General features: G+C 64.9%; 1 protein-coding gene across 2 annotated transcripts; it reads right to left on the minus strand.

The window, feature by feature from the left end:
• Positions 1 to 335: 335 nt before the first annotated feature.
• On the minus strand, positions 336 to 20,709 carry LOC111161162 (kinesin family member 1C). 2 transcript variants are annotated; one of them, XM_022524698.1, is made up of 23 exons: positions 20,630 to 20,709; positions 18,940 to 19,060; positions 18,559 to 18,691; positions 18,050 to 18,126; positions 17,486 to 17,665; positions 16,862 to 16,927; positions 16,249 to 16,427; positions 16,051 to 16,162; positions 15,856 to 15,933; positions 15,663 to 15,728; positions 15,501 to 15,576; positions 15,023 to 15,101; positions 14,685 to 14,830; positions 13,652 to 13,821; positions 13,410 to 13,489; positions 13,220 to 13,295; positions 9,488 to 9,567; positions 8,632 to 8,726; positions 5,877 to 5,960; positions 5,360 to 5,546; positions 5,177 to 5,249; positions 3,196 to 3,798; positions 336 to 1,575 (listed from the first exon to the last, which is right to left on the minus strand). In XM_022524698.1, exons 3-23 carry the CDS (start codon positions 18,662 to 18,664, stop codon positions 886 to 888), a joined length of 3,303 nt encoding a protein of 1,100 aa, XP_022380406.1. In that variant the 5' UTR covers positions 18,665 to 18,691; positions 18,940 to 19,060; positions 20,630 to 20,709; the 3' UTR covers positions 336 to 885. The 2 variants fall into 2 exon arrangements, with proteins under 2 accessions (XP_022380406.1, XP_022380407.1); XM_022524699.1 differs by lacking the exon at positions 20,630 to 20,709 and having other exon boundaries at positions 18,940 to 20,403.
• Between the last annotated feature and the right edge of the window lie 390 nt (positions 20,710 to 21,099).

Here is a 21,099-nt window from a genome sequence, read left to right on the forward strand (position 1 = left end):
CCAGATCCTCCACGCACTGCTGGAACAGCCGGGGGGGCGTGGTCGCATGGGTCTCCCGCTGCTTCCCCTCATCCCTCCCTCTCTCCTCTGTCCAGGACCGAGGGCAGTGCTCGGGGCAGAGGCAGAGCGCTGGGTAAGCTGAAACCAAGGGAAATAACGGGCAACATTCGAGACCAAGACACAGCGGTGTTGAATCTTGATCTGGGTGGTGACAGTGAGGGTGCACACCTGTGTAAAAACTCACTGGACCACACACTTAGGACCTGTGCATTTCACTTAGACCCTCTACACCTCCGTGAAAACCCAACCCGAACCACCACCAGCAACGAGCTCCCTGCATTTGCTACCTTTATTGAACGCCCCACATCCTCCAGGGACCCCAGCCAAACCAGAACCCAGACAGATCCCCCAAATATAGCAGGAGGCCTGGAAGGGGACGGGAATGACTTGCCATCCACGCCCCACCTCCCTGGAAACAGAAGCCCACCACAGACAAGACAGACAGACAGGGGCCCGGAAGAGGACATGCCTCACCCTAGGTCCTCTTCCCTTTGCCCCGCTTAAAAAGAAAGTCAAAACCCTGGCTATGCAGCACCCAGCCCCCCCCCCCCCCAGCAGCATTTGTGGGACCGTCCCCCCACACACGCGAGTGGCGCTCCGAGGCAGCTCCCATCCTCGTCCTTCACTTTGGTTTGCTCCTGGCAACTCCGTGCACGCTTCCTTTCTCCAGCCTCCCGCCCAGCTTCTCCCACGCCGTCCAGCACCTACTCGGACCTTCTCGCCCACCTGTCGCCTCCCTGCGCTGGGCTCCTGGGGCGGCGGCGGCTCCTCAAGCCCCACCCCCGCTCGGCTCCCCCCTACTCCCTCGGCCCAGCTGGGCCGGGCTCACACGGCCGCACTGCTCTCCTTGAGGTCGGGGGCTGAGCGCTGGCGCCTCATGCGCGGGGGGGTGGTGTAGGGAGGGTAGCGGGGCCCCGGGGGCCGCTGCGCCGGGTACGGTTGGGGCTGCTGGGGGTAATAGTTGTGCTTTTTGGGCTGGAAGTGCTGCGGTTCGGTCTGCGCGGACCCGCCTCCCCGGGACCGGCCGCCTCCGTCCAGGGAGTTCCTGCGGGGCCGGTGGGACCTCCGGGGACTCGGGGGCCGGCGCGCGGGGGCGGCCTGAGGGGGCGCGACCTCCTCAGGGGGTTGGGGCGGCGCGGGGGCCTCCCCGACCGCCGCCCCCGGCCACGACTCCCGGTGCTGGGGGTTGCTCTTGAAGGGAAAGCGCAGCTTGCAGTCGTGAGGGGGCACGAAGCGGGCGGGGGGCCGGCGCAGCCCCCCGCCCCGGCCCCCCGCGCCCTGCAGTCCCTGCAGCCGCAACTGCTCCTGCTTGAGCCAGCGCAGGCGACCCCGGCGGAAGGCCGGGTCCTCCTCCATGAGCCGCGACACCCTCTCCCAACTGGACAGAGGCGGCGACGGGGGCCGCGCTGGGGCCGGGGACGCGCGCTCGCCGGGGGCTTCCTCCTCTGCCGCCTCTGTCCCCGGGGACGCAGCCCAGGGGGCTTCCCGGGCATCTTCGTTCTCATCGTCGTTATCCTGCGAGGGGGAGAGGGCAACAGAGAAGGGCCGTGAGGAGAGCCGAGTGCTGAGCCGCCAAGGGCAGGGGGTCGCAGAGGGGCTTGGAGACAAGGGCGCTGGGACAGTGGTCTCAGCTGATCCTGGCGACCACTTCTTGTCGCTGTGGTCTTCGCCCTGGCCAGTAACCTCCCGTGCCCCCGTCCTCGATCCTCGTGTGCCAGGGCACAGGACGTGCTGCACAGGGCTGGGGGAAGGATTAACTGCTAACCCCATAAAGCATGTAGCTCGGGGTCCCCTGCAGAGCAGGTGCCCTGGAAATCCTGCCGAGTAAGTGCCATGCCCCAGAGACGGAGCGGGCAGCACTGAAGGGGAGAGACGCAACGGACCAGTGAATGAGAAAGCTCCACAGTGCGATCATATACCCCGCTTCCGTGAAAAGGTCAACAGAATGGCATACCCATGCTCTTAACATATGTTATCCACGTTTCCCAAGAGCATCTGTAATGTAGGACCCCACGTGCTTTGTAGAAACGTGTACATTTGGGGGCACCTGGGTGGCTCAGTTAAGCGTCTGCGTTCGGCTCAGGTCATCTCAAGATCCTGGGATTGAGCCCGCATCAGGCTCCCTGCTCATTGAGGGAGTAGAGGGAGGTTTCTGCTTCTCCCTCTCCCTCTGCTCCTCCCGGCACTCGTGCTCTCTCTCAAATAATCTCAGGGGCGCCTGGGTGGCCCAGTCCTTAAACATCTGCCTTCAGCTCTGGTCATGATCCCAGGGTCCTGAAACCGAGCCCCCATCAATCTCCATGCTTAGAGGGAAGCCTGCTTCTACCTCTCCCACTCCCCCTGCTTGTGTTCCCTCTCTTGCTCTGTCAAATAAATAAAATCTTTAAATAAATAATCTTAAAGGGAAAAAGTGTACAAGTGTACATTCAGGTGAAGAGCAGAGCAGGGAAGGGGACAGGAGCCAGGGTGAAGGTGACTGCCACCGGGGGCCAGTGGGAGGCTGTCATCTCAGCAAACACCTGGGGGAAGTGAGGGGAAAGCACTCTAGGCTCTCGAAGGCCTGCGGGTGGCAGGTACCCAGAGAGATCCAGGTTCAGCAAGGAAGCATTGGCAGGAGCAAGTAAGCCTCAGTGACCCCGAGCCGGTGAGTGGCTGCGGGTCATGCGTCCCGGAGGGCACGCGGGAACACCGCACCAAGCAGCCCCCCCCCACCCCGCCAGCCCCGCGCTCCCCGGACACTTGTTCAGTGACTCCACGCACGCCAGGGCTGGGCGACCAGGCGCCCCTCGAGGGCTGTTGTCCGGGGTTAGAGGAGGAGTGCGGGAGGGCGACAGCTCCCGCAGCCACCTGCCATCGGGGCCCCGCGGGAGAGGGGCGGGTCCCTGGGGCACATGCGCAACTTAAGGACTGTGCGCTTCCTACGGAGCTTCTCAAGCTCGGGTACCTCCGAGCCCCCCGGGAACCCATTACAGATGCAGAATCGTCCCCAAAAGCGTGGAATGAGGAGGTGAGGGTGGGTGCAGCTCGGGGATCCGTATCTCGGATGCGCGCCCCGGGGCCGGACGCAAAGCCCTCCCTGGAAGCAGGGGAAGCGCGGAAGGAGGGTGGGGAGGCGCGCGCGGCCGGGCCTCGCACCTGGGTCAGCGGGATGACGCGCTCCATGCGCAGCATGCGGTCCCGCAGTGCCTGCAGCTCGCGGTCCTTGCTGCTGTTCTGCAGCTTCACCTCCTGCAGGATGCCTGTGAGCTTGTCAATGTGCGCGCGCAGGTCCTCCACCTCCGCCCCGCGTGCGCCCTCCTCGCCGCCGCCGCCGGCCTCCTCCTCGCCCACCGTGTCCCAGACGTCGCGGGCCACGGCCCTCCAGGCCTCCCCGGGGCCCTCGGGCTTGCCGTAGGTGCGGCACAGCTCCCGCATCTTGAGCGCCGCCAGGGCCTCGATCTCGGCGCGCCCGTGGCGGAAGTCGGCCAGGGCCACCTCGTAGCAGATCTCCTTCACCGCCTGCATCTTCAGGTCGGCCATGGTGGCCCAGCGCGGGTCCTTGCCCTGCAGCCGCCGCCGCTGCGGGATCTGGTAGACCCGGCGCGGGGCCCGGCGCTTGCCGCTGCTGGGCAGGCCGCAGCGCTTGACGATGGTCTGCACGGTGGTTGGGGGCAGCTGCTCCCGCAGCGAGGAGATGAGCCGCCAGCTCTCCTCGCACGAGCGCTTGTCCGAGTCATCGCCGCTGTCCGAGTCCGCGTACTGCGCGGGAGGGACGGGGCGGTGAGGGTGGGCGCGGAGGGCGGCCCGGGGAGCCACAGCTACGCCGGCCGCACCCCCCGCTTCTCCCCCGCTCGCTTGCTTCGGCCCCGGCTTCACCCCTGTTCCGCTGAACCACGCTTCTCCCCTGCTCCACCGCACCGCGCGCTTCACCCCTGCTCAGCTTCGACCCCCGCTTCACCCCTTTCGCTGCACGGCCTGCTTTACCCCCCACTTCACCCCTGCACCATGTGCTTCTCCCCTGCTCCGTTGCACTGCCTGCTTCAGCCCCCGCTTCACCCCTGCTCCGCGGCACCGCCTGCTTCAGCCCCCACCTCACCCCTGCTCCACTGCACCGCGCTTCTCCCCTGCTCCACCACTGCACGCTTCACCCCTGCTCAGCTGTACCCCACGCTTGACCCCTGCTTCACTGATGCTCAGGTGCACCGCGCTTGACCCCTGCTCCACTGCACCGCCTGCTTCACCCCCCGCTTCACCCCTGCTCCACTGCACCACGCTTCTCCCCTGCTCCGCTGCACCTCCTGCTTCACCCCCTCCCCCGCTTCACCCCTGCCCGGCTGTACCCCACGGTTCACCCCTGCTTGGCTGATGCTCAGGTGTACCACACTTGGCCCCTGCTCTGCTGCACCACGTGCTTCCTCCCTGCTCGGCTACATGAGGAAAGGAACAAGCCTCCCTGGAAGACACTCCTTGAGGATTTAAGGACACCAGACATGTGGACAGCAGCTGGCACAGCGCCATCCGCAAGCGGGAGCGGGGGTTACACCGAGTCTGCGAGGCCGGTGGCGATCAGCGCTCATGACCAGACCACGCATTCAAGGGTGAGCCCACTGAAACCACTATCTTGTCAATGACGGCACAGGCGGTACTTGGATTCAGTAAAAATCAGACAGATCTAGTCCAGGAAGCCCTACTCCAGTGGGGGGACTCCCTACACCCAGTCACCGTCCTGTCCTGTGTCCTCCTGAACACCTCGGCCACCCCTCCACGCCATGCCCGCTCCCTACTCTGGCTCAGACAGCATGAATGAGAAGCAGAGTCGGGCTGAAGCACCGCCGGCCCATCTCCTGCCTCTACAGGCCCCGCGCCCTGTGTGCGCCCCCTGTGCCCCACTGTCCTCACCACGCCACTGCATGCCCCCCACCCTCTGTGTCTTCCCATGCCCCGCCCCCCAAGCCCGTCCCTCTGCACATGTGCCCCGCCCCCTTTGCCCCCCACTCCTGTCCCCCCTTGCACACGCACCCCCTTCCGGTCCCGCTGCGCATGCGCCCCCTACCCTTCCTGCGCCCCTTGCCCTTACCCCTCTGTGCATGCGCCCCCGCCCCCACCCCCCACCCCCTATGCCCTGCCCAGCCCTCACCAGTCGCTGCTGCTCCAGCAGAAGATCCGCCTCCTCCTTCTCCTTCCGGTACTGGTTCTCCAGGTCCTGCAGCCTGCGTTTGGGCAGAGAAGGAGGAGCTGCTTGGGGCTCTGGCGCAGCCGCAGTAGGGAGGCCAGCGACGCGGGCTCAGGGCATGGCTCAGAGACCACGCTCTCCCCGTACCTCTTCTCCATCTCCAGCTTGATGTCAATGCCCTGCTGCTCCAACAGTTCCTTCTGGGCGAAGTTCCAGTCCACGGGCTCGGAGGGCGGCCCGGGGGGCGGGGGCACCCCTCGCTCCCGCTCCAGCCGTGCCTGCTCCGGGTGATTGAAGCGGAAAACGTGGTTCTTGCCCATCACAATCCTATTCCCTGCAGAGGGGAGCAGAGAAAGGTGGTCTCGCTCCCCCACAGCAGCAAACCCATCCCGATGCCCACAGGGTCCAGGGCCCTGCCCACAAGCCCAGGAGCCCTGACGCCATCTCTCCCACAACCCCAAGTCGGAGGGCAGTCAGTCCCCTGCTGATTCTCGTCCCTGATGGCCAAAGGGAATCGGGGGACCCTGGCACCCTCTTCCTGCTTCTCCAGAGCCACAAGAGGTAACGAGAGCGGGGTCCCTCCCCCGTACTTCTTGGCCCTTTCCTCCTTCCCATCCCTCTGCTGTCTCCTGCTTGTTTCTGGGTCTGGCGCCCCTTCCTCTACCTGACTTCAGCACCAGGGGCTCGGTCACCAGTCTCCCATTGACATAGGTCTCAGCTCCTTCACAAGGCTCCAGGGTGACCACCACTGCCAGAGGGAGAGAGGAAAGGGGGCCATTAAACCCTGGAGAAGAGGGGTGATGGTTACAGATGCCCATCTTGCAGGACCCTCAAAACACAGGCATGCACCCCCAGGCCCACCCCCAGTACCTGGCAGGGGTGCCACGGCCCCTCTGGTGGCAGGCAGCACAGGAAAGGAAGAGCAGAAGGAGGGTTAGAGCCCCAGCTACAATTCCAGAAGCCTGTGCAGGGGATCCCTGGTGCCCCCCACCCATCCTCCCCAGCAGGGGCTCCACAAAGCAGTCACTCCCCGAGGGCTGGGTCTTCCGTGTCCAGCAGCTGGAAGCCTATGACTTCTGTCCCCCAAGATGCACACTCCTTCCTTTCCCACAAACGCTCTCCCTGGCCCAGCCCAGGCTCCTGCCGCAGCCCCCAGCCCACTACTGTCTGCCGCACCTTCCGGACGGCCCCCTGCCTGCCCTCCCCAAGCGGCAGCCAGCAGAGCACCGTGTCCACAGACAAGACAGAGCCAAGCCGGTTCAGACGTCTATGGAGGTGTGCCTCGGGCTGCACCCGCCCCGGAGCCTGCTGCTCGCTGGGACGCAGAGACCGGGTAGCTCCCCGTCCTCCAGGCGCGTCGCCCCACCTTAGAGCCTCCACAGCCTGAGCAGAGGCCCACGGGCAGGCTGACCGACCTGTGAGGCGTCTATCAGCCGGGACGAGCAAGTCCTTCCCTACAGGGTGCCTGAAAGGCGCAAAGCAAGTGCCACATGAGCCCGAGTTCCTAGGCGGGCAGTAAAGCAAGCTGGATGACTGTACCTCAAGGCCGGGGGGAGAGGAAAGCGAGCAGAGCACGCAGCTCTGGGCAGAGGAGGGCTGCTGTCAGGATGGGGCAATCTCGGGGCACAAGCTCGGAAGCAGACCCACATCTGTCACCTTGTCACCTCGAGGAGGAAGGTGGTGGCAGAGGACAGGGCAGGAGTGGCCATGGAGGTACCGGTCTGTCCCGTCACACCCCCAATTCATTCACTCACTCTGCAAGCGCTTTGCCCCCCACCATGTGCCAAGTGCTAGTTTAGGTCCTAGAAATACCCAGGAAGTACCCGGAGCTCACAGGGCTCCCTCAGCTGGTCAGACAGAGAGCAAATCCACCAGCAGACAGTCTGGCGGCACAGGGAGGCACCATCCACGTCCATGAGCCCACAGCCGCCTGTGCCCCCGAGCTGGCCACGGCACGTGCGATCCAGTTCTGGTGGCACTCTGGCGAGTGCCCCACCCCCCACGAGCCTGGGTCCCCCCAGCCGGGGGCAGCAACACGAGCCGAATGGTCACTATTCTTCCCTGGCCACCACCCCACTGGGCCGCCCAGTCCACTCTGCCTGGATCCCGTCTCTGATCCATTGCATGCGACCAAACCTTGACACTCCTTGCACCCCCTGGACCCCCAAATCAGCAGCTGTACTCGCAGATGAGCCACCAGGCCAGGCCCACCTCCTGTCTCCCCAGACACGCTCTGTGCTCACTCCACATGCCCTGTGTGGTCTGGACTATCACCTAGCACGTGGCTTGAGGTGACCCCAGAACAGGAACTCGGCAGAAGCCCTTGGGGCCGTCCTGATGTGAGCTCACAGCCCGCTGCGTTCAGCTGCCGCCTCCGAGCCCTGCCAAGGCCCGATGGGCACGGGTCCCGCCTCAGCTACCAGCCCCACACGGAGCCCTTCCTGATCTCAGGAGTGCACCGACCACGGGTGCCCCATCTCCTCGTCCCCTCCTTCAGCCTCAGGGGCCCCCACCAAGGCTTAGCCAAGGGAGTGCTCCCCTGTTGGGCGTCCTGCCTCCCTGCCCTGAGCGCTTCCTGGAGCTCGAGTCTACAGGGGCCAGAGTAAACCCAAATCGTTCCATTTCTTAAAACAGTCACTGAACCAGGACAAGACAGTGACCTCAGCACACAGCCCGGGCTGCCAGGTGGAGTAGTTGGCTGAGCGCGGGACTCTTGATTTCTGCTCAGGTCAGGATCTCAGGGTCACGGGCTCGAGCCCCACGTCGGCCCCCACGCTCGGTGCGAAGCCTGCTTGAGGCCCTCGCCCTCTGCCCCTCCCCCAGTCACGCACGTGTGCAGACGCACACTCTCTCAAAACTAAACCGTTAAACAGAAAAACCAAAAATCACTCGAAACTGCACGAGTATCGTCACTGCCTTCACCCGTAGGTCTCATGATTCCTAAACGCCTTCACTGCTACGACCAGGTTAGGGCTAGAAATCTCGAGTCTTAGGGCCAGAGGGATATGCAGGCCAGAGGCTCTGTGGCCTGGACAGAAGAGGCTTTTGCACAGATCAACTCAGATTCCCACGGAAACAAATACAACTTTTCCTGGGAGGTAACCAGAGCACTATTTGAGGCTAAAAAAACTAGAAGAGGCCAGGAGGTCCTCCTCACCAAAACTCTCCCCCACACATGGCACGGAGCTCTGGGTCAGCCTCGGGGACACCGCCGCCCCCCGGCCCCCGTGCAGACCACCTTCCCGGGGCCGGTGCCCACAGCCAGAGCTTCACCCGAGCTTGAAGCCCCTCTGAGGACAGGCACAAGGCCCCTGTCACACGGCCACACTCCCAGGTTGCGGACCTTCCCCGGAGTCTGTATCCAGTGTAGGACAGGACCGCGTGTGGCGGCCACGCCACTCTCCCTGCACCAACATTACCTTCTCCGTCCGGCTGAGGGCTGCTCTGGAACACACAGTGCTGCTCCCGGATGAACTGCCCGGTCAGCTTGATGTCCACGTCCACCTGGCCGACCCTGGGGAAGCAACGGCCGACGTTTCCTGACCACAGGCCAGACGTTCACCATGCCCCTTCAGAACGCGAGTTCACCCAACTCCGTCGGCCATGCCGGCGTTCCCGCTTCACAGATCGGGAAGCAGAGGCCCAAGGTCACACAGCCCTGCAGCAGTGACGCTGGGGTCCGACCCCCAACCTGCCCAACTCGGGAGCCCGTGTCCGACTCACCGTCTTACACGAGGGGAGAGGGAGCCTGGAGCGCATGGGGTCCCCCCCTATCCCGAGGGCTGACCACTCTGAGGGCTCACTCCCTGTCCAGGGTCATCACCCAGGACAGCTGTCATGCTTCTGGTGGGAGAAGGGGCACCCCCACCCCTTTGGCTCCGGAACGTGACCTCAGAGGCCCCGGGCCCCAGGGGATCGTTGGCCTTTGCCACCAAAGCCCCCTGCCCTGCAGGCACTGGCTCCCCACCGTGAAACTGGGGTTTCATTGTACCAAGGGAGGCCAAGGGCCAAGAACGTGGTGGTCTGAGTTTCCCGCCCACTCTCCCACCCCATAAATCAGGGAGCGCGCCCTCCAAGCCAGGCCCCGGGAGTGGCTCAGCCATCCCAAAGTGACGACGGAGGGGATGGCCACTGTGCAGCCGGGCTCACAACTTCTCGGGAAGCCTGGAGGGCGAGCTGGGCCTGGCGGGCGGCCGTCCTGAGCTCTGGAGTGTCTCCGGGAAGGTCATCGGAAAAGGGAGTCACTGACGTGGGTGTGACAGGGGGACGCGCTACCTGGTGATGCCGTCTTTGATGTGGTAGAGCAGACACTCAGACATGAGAGGGTCCTCGTTCAGGTTCACCAGGTGGGGGGTCTGAGGATGGAGGAAAGGGTCAGGCCCTGCTTGCCTGCTGCACCCCACCCTGGGGGCTCTCCCACCCTCTGACCCCCACAAAACACCACCCTCCACACACACACACACACACACACACACACACAGGGTCCACAGACCCGCCCCACCCGTCCGGCCCCCCAACAGCTCCCAGTCCTCCGCACAGGCCAACCCACCTGCGCCCCCATCAGAGACCTCAAGACCCCCCAGCCCTCGCCTCTGCTCTCCCCATCCCCTCCCACCCCACCTTGGTCCCCTTCAGCCTCTCGCCCCTCATGGAGAGTGCAAGTGCGCGCTGGGTAAGGGAACCATGCTTCCCCAGTCGAGTTTCTTACGCACACAGACGACTCTTACGACCAAAGAGCACTAAGTACCAGTTTGATGCAAGAACAAGTGAGACCATCGGGCCCGCAGCCCACAGCAGAGTCCCCGCTCCCCCGGCCACTGCCAGCCCAGGCTGCCTCACCCAGGGCCTCCCTGCCTGACCCATCCCGCACTCCCGGCTGCCCGAGCAGGACGCTGTCCTGCACCAACACCCAGCCCGTGCCCTCTCCCCAGAAGCACCTTTCCCAACCACAGTCTCTCTGCCGACACCCCCGTCCTCCCCAGGCACGCACTCAGGGCAGCCCAGACAGCCAGCCTCGTCCCTCCACAACCCCCACGGCCCTGACCACCCAGCCCCGGGAAGTCTCCCTCCCTCCCCTCGCGCCCACGGCCTCCTTCAGCCCTCCCCGCCCTGGGCCGGCCCCTTGCCTGCACACACCACAACCGAGTGGGGTCCTTGTCTACCCCTCCATTGGCTCCAGGGGCACCCCTGGCCACCTGACTCGAGCCTGCTTTGGATGCAGTACCCCTGGCCTCCAGGCCAGAGCCCCCAAGTCAGGGCCCCAGCCCACGCATCGCAGCCCCGTCCCAGGGCGCCCCTCGCCTTCTGTGCTCCTGCCCTGCGGACTGTGGCATATCCGCTCCAGAAGCAGGCTCCTGCATCCCTGAGCGCCCCCGGGAGCTGCTCCCGGGTTCCCTGGAAGGGAGCAGCCTCTGTCACGGCCCCACCTGTCAGAATCATCACTACCTGTCCCCCCAGGTCTGTCTCAAGTTGACACGCCACTTCCTCCGCGGAGCTTCCAGAGCCTTCCACCACAACACAAGACACCCTGCCCGTGCTCTGCGAGGACTTGCTGCGGACTTTCTACCTGCCCGACCCCAGGAGGTGCTGGGGACCCACACACGAGCCCCAGCTCGATGCTGCTGGCCCCTCGGCCGGGGAAACAGAGTCAGTGTGGGGTGGAACCCACACACATGGGAAATGGACGCCCCGTGGAAGTTTCTGACCTTTTCACGCCCTCCCTCAGCTCCCTCATTCATCGTCCCTGTCCCCAGGGTGCTGAGGCGGTGCTCACAGCAGAGAGCAGTAAGGACAGCGTGGCAGCTCATCCTTGAGGACAAAGGGTACGAAGACAGTGGAAGACAGGCTCAGGACAACAGCCCTGAGGCAGGAGAGCACAGCGTGCTGGGATGGCAGGGAAATGGCCAGGCTCCTGGCCCACGGCTCTCCAGGAGCGCCGCAAACAGCAAGCCCCCGGCGTTGTCCATGGTGGATACGATGCGTGTCAATGCGCCTGCTCCAACCAGGCACCCCACCGTCACCACCACCCTCCCCCCGGCTCGAAGACGCTCACGTCCTCACCACATCCTCAGGCCTGCTCTGGGAACAGCAGACACGGACAGGCCCTGGAAGCAGAAAGCGATCTATCCCTTGGGAGAGGAGACATGATTTAGGGCAGCGCTTTTCCATCTTTGCTCGGCCCTGGAACCCTTTGTTCAGATGAAACCGTACCTGGGAGCCTAATACGTCAAGCAGATAAGCAGGGAGATGCCAGGGCCACGGCTGGGGACAGGGGACCCAGAGTCTGGCCCTGTCCATCCCCCGCGGCCCCCAGGAAGGAGGTCCCGAGCCAGGTTGGAAAATCAGATCCTCGGGGCCAGCGGTGGGAATCCCAGGAAGACCTTCCACTCTCTCGGAGACAAACTAGCTTTTCCCACAAGACCCAATCCCCGCCAGAGCCTTCCAGGCTGGAGCCGGCCCCCCCCAAGGTGAGCCTAGCAGCTCCCCTCCTGCTGTATGCACGCCACTTCACGGGCAAACGCGTGCAGCCTTGCCACCTGAGTGGCGCGACAGTGAGTTGCCCTAACGCACCTCCTGCACCGGCGTGGCCTGCGAACCCCAGAACTCCGAACGCAGGGAGGAAGCGTGGGCTCCCCTGCGGTGCTCCGGGCAGAGGAAGGGGGCACGGTTATGATCTCTGGAGGGCACTTTAACAAAATACACCAAAATTTACACGGCGACCGCTTGACCCCAAACCCCGACTTCAGGGACTTTGTTCTCGAGACGATGAACCTACCCATGAGGCCACGCACCAGCACGTGGCTTACAGGGTTCGAGACCGTGAGACAACCCGACCGCCCATGGGGAGGAGGCTGGGTGAACGCGGCCCCCGTCTACTCCAGTGTTCAGACGCGGAGAGAAAGTACAGACAGGACGCCAACATCCTGTCCTCAGAGAAGCGTGTGGCGGGGAGGGACCCACTGCCGGTCCAGAGAGAGGAGGCATGCGTGGATGTGGGAACACGTGTGGCTCACGCCTGTCTGTACACAGACCACCCCTGGATGAACGCGTCAGGAATGGGTAATGGCCTGATCCCGCGAGCCTCGGGCCATGGACCAGATGGGCGAGGCCGGCTCCCTGGAAGGACTGGACGTTCCCGCTCTGCTCCAGCAGGCCTCCACGCTGGGCTCCGTGGCACCCTCCGCTGAGCCGGGGGTCTACAGACCATCCCTGTGCCATGCTGGCCGGTGAAGACCAAGGGCCCCTCCTGCCTCCAGCGAGGCTGACTGCGCCCACCCTGCCTCCTTCCTTCCCCTGGGCACCCACCCCACGGCAGGCTGGAGACAGAGGTGCCCTGCTCAGCTGACACGGCCGTGATGTTCACCCCGGCGGTTGCCTGTCACCCACGTCCTGTGCGGCCCCCAGGGCCCACGTGCCAAACTGTGTCCCCAAGATGCCAGTTTCCACATGTCTCCAGCGGCATGGACCCTCGCATCCTGGAGCTCAGTGCCTGCGTCCCTGCCTGTCCCCTTACAGCATCGTCTTCCTGTCACCCTCTCACGAGCACATGTCTGACTGCACATCGGAGCACGTGACACACGCACAGAGAACAAAATGTGACACAGCAGAGTGGCAGCGCACACACGGCCATCCCAGCCCACGCCCTAGCTTCCCACATCCTCCCCTTGCCCCTGGGGTAACCCCTACAGCCCGTTTCTTGTGAATCAGAAATGAATTCCACGTGAGCGCACATCGATCCATGAACACAAATTCTAACCAGCTCTGGAACCCCTGCCCCCGTAGGGCAGGGACGGCACGGTCCCAACATCCGTCCGCGGTCCCTAGAGCTCCCGCCGCAGGGGCCTAACAAGACTGACCCCGGGTCGCCGGCGGGGAGGCCGGACCATGCGCAGGAGGTAGCGGGTGTGGGACAAACACTGAGATCAGTGCTGGGGCTCACCCCATGCCCCCCGAGCCTCTGTACCAACCCTTCCAGCGTCTCCTGGGCCTCAGCAGACCCTCACTCACCTTCTTCGGAGAGAAGACGCCCACGGTTCCCCCGTCCTCCCTGACGGCCACCCCCATCTCGGCCAGTAACGCTTCTCTGGAGGCAGAGAAACAAATGGTCTTACGAGGGCCCGTGAACTCCTTCCCCGCAGGGCCCAACCTCCGCTCCCCGGCGCCCCCCTCCAGAGCCCAAGCCGCCCACCCCCCGCACCTCTCCATCCTCAGGGCCTCAGTCTTGCGTAGCTTCTCCTCCCACGTCTCATTGAGCTCTGCGATGATCTTCTCCGTCTCCTGGGGGCACACAACGCATGGGGCTTGGGGCAGTTGGGGACAGGGACCCGCCACAGGGGCCATCCTGCCACCGGGATTCCTCCTTCCTCCTCGACTCTAGCCTCGGGGAACGAGAACCCCAGCAGCCCCCGGCTCCCCACCTTGCCAGCCCCGCCCGCCCACCTGCAGCCTCTCCATTGCCTCCTCGGGCCCAATCTGGGGCTCAGCACTGGGGGAGAACGATGGCTCCAGCTCGCCGTTGTGCACAGGGGGATGTGAGGGGGAAGCTGGGGCGGGAGGGGACGATACAGCCGGCAGGGCACCTCCGGAAACCCCCTCGTCTGCCTTCAGGCCTGCCGGGAAGAAACAAGTCAGAGGAGGCAGAAAAGACATGGAGCTCATCTGAGACGCACAGAAGCTGTCCGTGGGGCCCCGCCCCTATGGACTCCGAAAGATATCTGGTCAACCCCAGCCAAGCGGGGCCCTCCACTACTGCGGCCTTGACACACGGGCACCCGGTGTCTGCTTGTTCTCCTCCAGGCACGAAGAGCTCATTACTGAACATGGCCGCAAGGCAACTCCCACCATCAGAATGTTCTCGGCTGCAGGGAGCCGCGATCTGCCCGCGTCACAGGTGCTTTCTGGTTAAGAAAGACTCTACTGCCCTCCCTTCTGCAAGCATCCCCTCCAGGTGCAGGAGGGAAACGTCACATCTACCTTACCCTGCTCCTCCCAAGAGCAGACCGCCCCCTGCCCCACCATGCCCCTCTGGCGCCAACTGTCCGCGGTGGGAAGGCCCCCGGGACTGGATGCAGAGTCCACATGGGACGTGGCTGGCATGGGTCAGGCACTCCCTCACCAGGACACCACCCGGCGTCCGTGACACGGACTGTCGTCACGCTTACAGCCGGCGGAACCTCTGATGATCCACAAGACCCTCTGTACAGGCAGGGCCCCCAAGGCCTCCCTCGCCTGATTTACTGCTTAAGCCACAGACACAGGGCTTGCCATCTATCCCCACTCGTCACCACAGCAGTCCTAGAGGCCCCAGGAGAGTCCGTCCCCCCGGCTCTGGAACAGCTGAAGGCCTGCGACGGCCCCTCTGCGTATCCACACCCACACCGCTGGGTGTACGAAGAGCCCCGGGCTCGGCGGGCCCTCTCCAGCCTGAGCCCCCCGCAAGGGCATCCCTGAGTGGCCCTCCCCGGACCCCTACCTCCCAGAGCCGAGGCCGACAGCCCCTGGGCCAGCAGCAGCTCCCGCAGCCGGGCCACCTCCTCCTGCAGCTCTCGGATCAGCCGTGCATTGGGGTCCTCGTTGATGACCGCGTTACAGCGGATCTGCTTGGTGCGATCGGCATACCTGGGGAAAGAGGCGGGCAGGCTGGGTGAGGCCCAGACACCCCTGGGTCAGCGGTCCATCTCCCTCCCTCTACCAGACTGGTAAACACTGGGTCCAGCTGAGGACCAACCTATCTCCTGGCCCGGGTTCCGAGCTGCCGGCCTCCAAGCTCCGGGCCCCTTCCCGGCCACCCCGCTCCCGCCCAAGCCCCACCTGAGGGTGCTGAGCGTCTCCTCGTAGTTGATGTCTGCGGGGCTGAGCGCCGCGATCATGGCCGTGCGTGAGTTCCCACCTGCAAGAGGGACGCGGAAAGTTCAGGCTGGTCCGGCCTAAGGATAGGGGGGCTGGGTCTTGGGGTCAGGGGTCTGACGGGGTCACCATCCGAGATGGGGTGAAGCTAGGAGTCATGGAACTTTCCCACGGACGCAGGCAGTCAGATGTGGGGAGGGGTGAGGTCAAGGACACCTCCAACATCTTCGGGATACATCAGGGGGAGGAGGATGAAGCCAGCGGTGGGCACGGGGTCAGAGAGGACCGTGGCTTGCCTCAGTACTGGGACATCTGTCAAGGAATGTCCCCCGCAGGGGACGACTGTGGGATTTGAGATTCTAGGGGTGGTGTAGGGCCTGTCAGACGTATCAAAGCTGGGAGAGGGGTGGGGACGTAAAGAGCGAGACGAGGGGCTCCTCACCCAGATTCTCCTTGAGCAGCCAGGTGAGCACAGAGTCCCTGTAGGGGATAAAATCCGACTTCCGCTTCTTCGATTGCTGGTGGGGGGGGGGCATCAGCATGAGCCACCCACCTGCACCCCCCGCCCGTCCCAGAGCCGCTCCCTGCCCAGCTGCCTTCTCACCAGATCCGCCAGGGCCGAGATCACCTTCCCGAGGGTCGTCAAGGACTTATTGATGTTTGCACCTTCCTAGAGAGGAATGAGGAATGTGGGCAACGGAGGCCCCCTCCCCAGTTCCGCTCTGCCTCCCCCCAGCCAGAAGCACTACCCGCAGCACCCAGCACTGACATCAGCCGTCCCTCCTAAGCCCCCTCACCTTCAGGCGCATGCCCCGGGCCCCGGAGGAATCGGCCCGCTCGCTGCCAGCAAGGTCCACCAAGCTGATCTTGCTGACCTGGGGGTGGAGGGAAGGGCAGGAGGTGACAGGGTGTGGGCGGTGGGCAGGGCGGGCAGATCAGGGGGATGCCCAGCAAGGGGATAGGGCAGGCAGCCTGTGCTGGAGGAGCCCCACCTTCTCAGAGTCCAGCCCAGTGAGCTGGTCGTGGCAGCGCTGCGTGAAGACGATGGTGAAGACGGCGTGGGAGCGGCTGCTGGTCTCGTTCATGTTGGTGGCGGCCACCGTCCTGGGGGAAAGGGAGTGGTCACTGCACCCGGCCTCTCACCTGCCTGGCCTGACTCCCTCTCCCCACGCTCCAGCCGCTGGCCTCACCGAGCCTTGTTTCCACAGTCCATGAGGTCAGCAATGTCCGCGTAGGAGGTCACGGCCAGCTTGGACAGGTCCTGCACGTAGGGGCCCAGGATGGGGTGCTCCCGGACCCGCAGAGAGCCCCGACTCTTGGGGTTCAGGAGGTCTCGCACCCGCTCACAGTAGATCTCCATGTAGCTCACCTGAGCAAGGGGAGGCGAATGAGCGGCAGGGCTGGTAAGCAAAGCGGGAAGGACACCCGCGCCCGGCTCCTGGGACGGCACGCGGCTGCTGGCGTTTAGCGGACACCAGCACTCCGCACGCCCGGGCGCGGTACCAAGCACTCGGCACACACAGGCTCACTGACCCGACAGCCCAAGGTTGGGGTGGGGGGTTGTCGCTATCATTGCGGGGGTGGGGGGTCACTGTCATTGCAGGGGGGGGTCACTGTCATTGCAGGAGTGGGTTGCAGGGGTGAACACATTCAGGAGAGGGGAGACGAAATCACCTGCCCAAGCCTCCATGAGTGATAGGAAGGGCCGGGGGAGTCCCAAGGCTGCCTGAGTCCTCAGACTGTGGGGAGCCTTGTCCCTGCTGCCCCTCCCCTGCCCGGGGCCCCTTCGAGACCCCGGCTCACCTCCACAGAATAGGAGAGCTGAGCACTTTCGTTCTTATTAACGCGAGAGAAGAGATCCTCGCAGAGCTGGAAGGGGACACAGAGAAGCTGCTGTTTAACCCCACCACGGCGCTGAGGGGGCAGGTGTTCCCACCATACAGGTGGGAAAGCCATCTCAGAGGAGTTCATGCCTGCCCAGAGTCACCAGCTACTATGTGGTGAGGCAGAAAGCACACCCCAACATCAGACGGCAAGACCGCTGTGCTGCAGGGGCGGGGAGCATGATGGTCAGCCCCCAGTTAGTTATCCACATCTGCTTTTTCTACATCGTACACGTGTCTGCGGGAGGACCGCGCTCACAGAGAAGTCTGACACGACATAAAACGGCCGCAAGTGGCAAAACCGGGCTCCAAACCCAGGATTCTCTGGCAACAAGGGCTGGGCTCTTCTCAGGAAGCTTTGCTGCTTCCGATGGGGGCAAAGACCCCTCCCCAAGGGCCGGGAAGTCCATATAGCCACCCACCCCTCGCCCCCAGCACACCCCCTATCGGAACAGCCTCCGAGGCCCAGGTCTCGGCTCCACAGTCCAGAGGGGGCAGGGGAAGCTGCCCAGCCCCACCGCCCTGCCAGGCCAGGGGTGTGTACCTGGGGCACAATCCCTTGCTGCCCCGGTTCCTGCCGCCCCATCATAGTGTACGACTTCCCAGCCCCGGTCTGCCCGTATGCAAAGATGCACACGTTGTAGCCTTCGAAGGCGTGAAGCAACATCTCTTCTCCGATGTCCCGGTACACCTGCTGCTGAGACGCAAACTGGGGGTCCTCGGCCTAGGGAGGTGGGGGCAGAGACTCAGCAGTAGCCCTACATGACTCGGTCCTCGGGGTCTGGCTCCTGAGAGTCTCGGCCCCATCGCTGCTGACCACCCAAAGGTCCTATGTGCCCCGAGCAAACCCCACGCACGGTTCCAATCGCCCACAACGGGACCCTGTGCAGCCTCCTGCCGGACCTGACCACCCTGAGGGATCTTCCTGCCCCATCCTGGTCCCAGTCACATCCTAAGGGTCCTTCTCGCCGCCACCCTAGGGTTCCAGTCCTCCCATCCCACCGCCAACGCACCCCACGGAGGTCCTATCTCCCAGCAAGGCCCCCTCCCCGGGACCTAAACCCCCATTCCTCGCCGCGGAGCTCTCCTCTCACCCCAGCAACCTCACCGAGGTGTGTGACCAGTACGAGTAGTCGAAGGTGAAGCTTTTGGGGGCATCCTTGCTCTGTTTGGGATTGGTGATGGCTGACGGGGCAGCAGAAGAAAAAGCAAGAATGCCAAGGTCAGGTACTCCCGACCTCCGCCCATTTCCCCTGCCTCCCGTCGTGGGAGTCCAGGCATCCCGCCCCTCACCTCTGTGCTAGTTCATCTCTCCCCTTTAATACTCCCCGCCCCCCTCTAGCCACCAAGGCTAATTTTGGCTCCCAGGACCCGCCCCTCACGGGGCTGTCTCCCCTGATTGGGCAATGGAAGGCTCCAGGCCAACATCCCCCCCGCCGGGGACTGGCAGCATGGAAAGGCCAGCCTGCCCTGACCCTGCCCCGGCCCTGCCCCCGCCCTCTGCACTGGCACCTGCTCCACACCCAGGGCAGTCCTCCTCCCGGTCTGGCCCAGCCAGCCAGCGTGGTGGGCCCACCCGCCCCGCCCGTGCCCAGCCGGCCCCGGGGACTCGCTCACAGGTAGTACAGCCCTGCATGCTGACCACACACTTGGCGTCCTGGCTGGTCTCCCTGGCGTTGAAGGGCCGAACCCTCACCGCCACTTTCACAGAGGCCCCAGCCATGCTTCCCGAGACTCTCACCCTCCTCAGCTGAAGGACAGAGACAGGAGAAGTGGTCAGAGCCCACCGGGGGCACCCAGACATCGCCTCGCATCTTCTCCCGGGATCCGGCATCTCCACCCCCTTCCCCGGCTCCCCGGCCCCTCCAGGACCTAGCTCCTGGCCCTCTGGACTTCCTCCCAAATGTCACTCTCCTCAGGGACTCCCAACGGTGTTCCCGCCTTTCTCCCCGGCCATACCCCAGCTCTCCGGGACCTGGGCCATCATCCCCCAGTTACCTGGCGTCCTGGCCCCAGACCAGGGGGGCTGTATCAGCTCTGGCTGCCACCGGCCCTTGTAGGGGAAGCCCCATCCTACCTTTGGGGCCTGGCCACACCAGCTGGGGCTGTGGGGGAAACCCTGGTTGTGGGGGAAGAGTGGTTAGGAGGCACCTGTGGCTCCAGATATGGGTCGGGGTTCCAGGGCTGGAGGGCAAGGGCAGGGGCAGGGACAGGGGGCAAGGTTAGGAAAGGGGAGGACGGCGATCCCTCCCGAGTGGCTGAAGGCAATGTGAACCCAAGGGCAGGGACGGCGATATTTTTATTCCTCGTCACTCACAAGTGCACTGGACACCCAGAGAGAGGGGAGAGAGAGAGGCTGGACAGAGGGCAGTCCAGAGAGAGGGAAGCCGAGGCAGAAACACTGGCAGTGGCTGGAGGAGGGGCAAAGGAAGCAGAGTAACAGAAAATCACAGACAGCAAAAAAGGAAGACAAGACAGAAAGAAACAAGATCCAGGTAATACTATAGACAAAACGAGAGAAGGACAAAAGGAAAGAGCCCCAGAAAATGGCAAAGACAGAAATCTTAGACAGGAAGAGCAGCTCTGGGGCAACACCACAAAGTGGGAACCCAGGAAAGACATAAAAGGAAACTCCAGACATAAAATCTGCCCTGAAATTCCTCCACAGTGCCAGCCAAGAAGTAGAAACCAGCTCCCACCGGGAACCCACAGCCTCCACACCGGGAGGAACTGCCAGTGGGCAAAGTTCAAGGGCTGCAGGTACAGCCCAGGCCTGGGATCCACCGTGGCTGTGGGCCCCAAACCCCTCACCCAGCCCCCAGCACTTCCTCCTCAGGATCCTGGACAATGGGCAGGGGAGGGTGGGGACATCCTGCATCCACACCAACCCCCAGGGCTCCTCTGTTGGGGGATCCCTGCAAAACACCTGTGCCTTTACTGGGGCACGGGGAAGCACTGCGGTGTCCCCAAAAGGAGGCAGGCAGGTCCCAGCCCCAGCCTGAGGCCAGCCCTATGGCTTCCACTGCCCTGGGGAAGGTGCCAGGCAAGAGCCCAGGAATGTGGGAGCTCCAGTGCTCACACCCTGGGAGGAGAGGCTGAGCAGCCCACGCCCACGGGCAGGAGGGTGGAGGCCGGCAAGACAGACGGGGATGCCGGGGCCCCTTCTGCGGCCCCACGGACTAAACGCCCGGCCGCTGGGCCTCACCTCGGCAGCCTTCCCGGGCAGGGCACGGGAAGGGGGACAGGGCTGGTGTGTCCCAGGACAGGAAGGGAGGAGCTCAGATCCCAGAGGCCGTGTCGGGAAGCGCAGCCCTGACCCCCGAGACCCTGCCCAGGGCAGGGACGACGACGGGGTCGCGGCGTGGACAGGCCGTCGCGGCTCATGGGGCAGGGAAGAGGGTGGCACGGCCGAGAGTCGGCCGGGGGTACCTGCCCCCAGCCCGCCGGTGATCCCCGCGCCGACCCCGGTCCCGGCCTGCGCGGGCGGCCATGCGGACGCGGTGCTCCCTCCAGGCCGGCCGCCCGACGGCCGCCCCGGGCCTGGCACCTCTCTGCGCCTCCGCGGGACAAACAGCACATGACCCGGCTCCCGCGGCCGGCCGGGACCCCGGCTCCCCGCCCCCCCAGCCCGGCACATTCCTCGGCGGGCGTCCCCTCCCTCCCCCGCTCTCCCCCGCCCAGCGCTCACCTCGTCGCGGCGGGGCTCCCCGGGCGGCTCGGCGGAGGGCACGGGGGCGACCTTCCCGGGGCGGGGGGGGCGTGAGACGGCGGCCGGCGATCGGGAGCGGGCTCGGGGCTGCCCCCGCCCCTCGCCGGGTCCCCGGGCGGCGGACTCGCGCGCCGGGGGCGGCAGCAGCAGCGGCGCCAGCGGCCGGCGCCCGCCCGGGCAGCGCGAGCTGGGGCGGGAGCGAGGGGCGGGGAACCGGCGGGCACGCGCACGCGGGGGGCGGGCGCGCGCCGTCCCGACTGGGGCCCGGGAGCGCCCCGGGAACAACTGTTAAAGGGGCAATGCCCTCGCACTGTGGGGAGCCTCGGGTGCGGCCGCAGAAAAGCTCGCTGGACGCTGGCTGGCGGGAGGGTTACGGCGCGCGAGGAACCTGGCCGGGTGGGAGGAGGTGGGGGACGGGGGGCGGGCCCTGGAGGGGACCCAGGCCCCGG

Source organism: Enhydra lutris, unplaced genomic scaffold (genome assembly GCF_002288905.1).
Source record: "Enhydra lutris kenyoni isolate GAN:26980312 unplaced genomic scaffold, ASM228890v2 scaffoldscaffold82, whole genome shotgun sequence".
NCBI classification, from domain to species: Eukaryota; Metazoa; Chordata; class Mammalia; order Carnivora; family Mustelidae; genus Enhydra; species Enhydra lutris.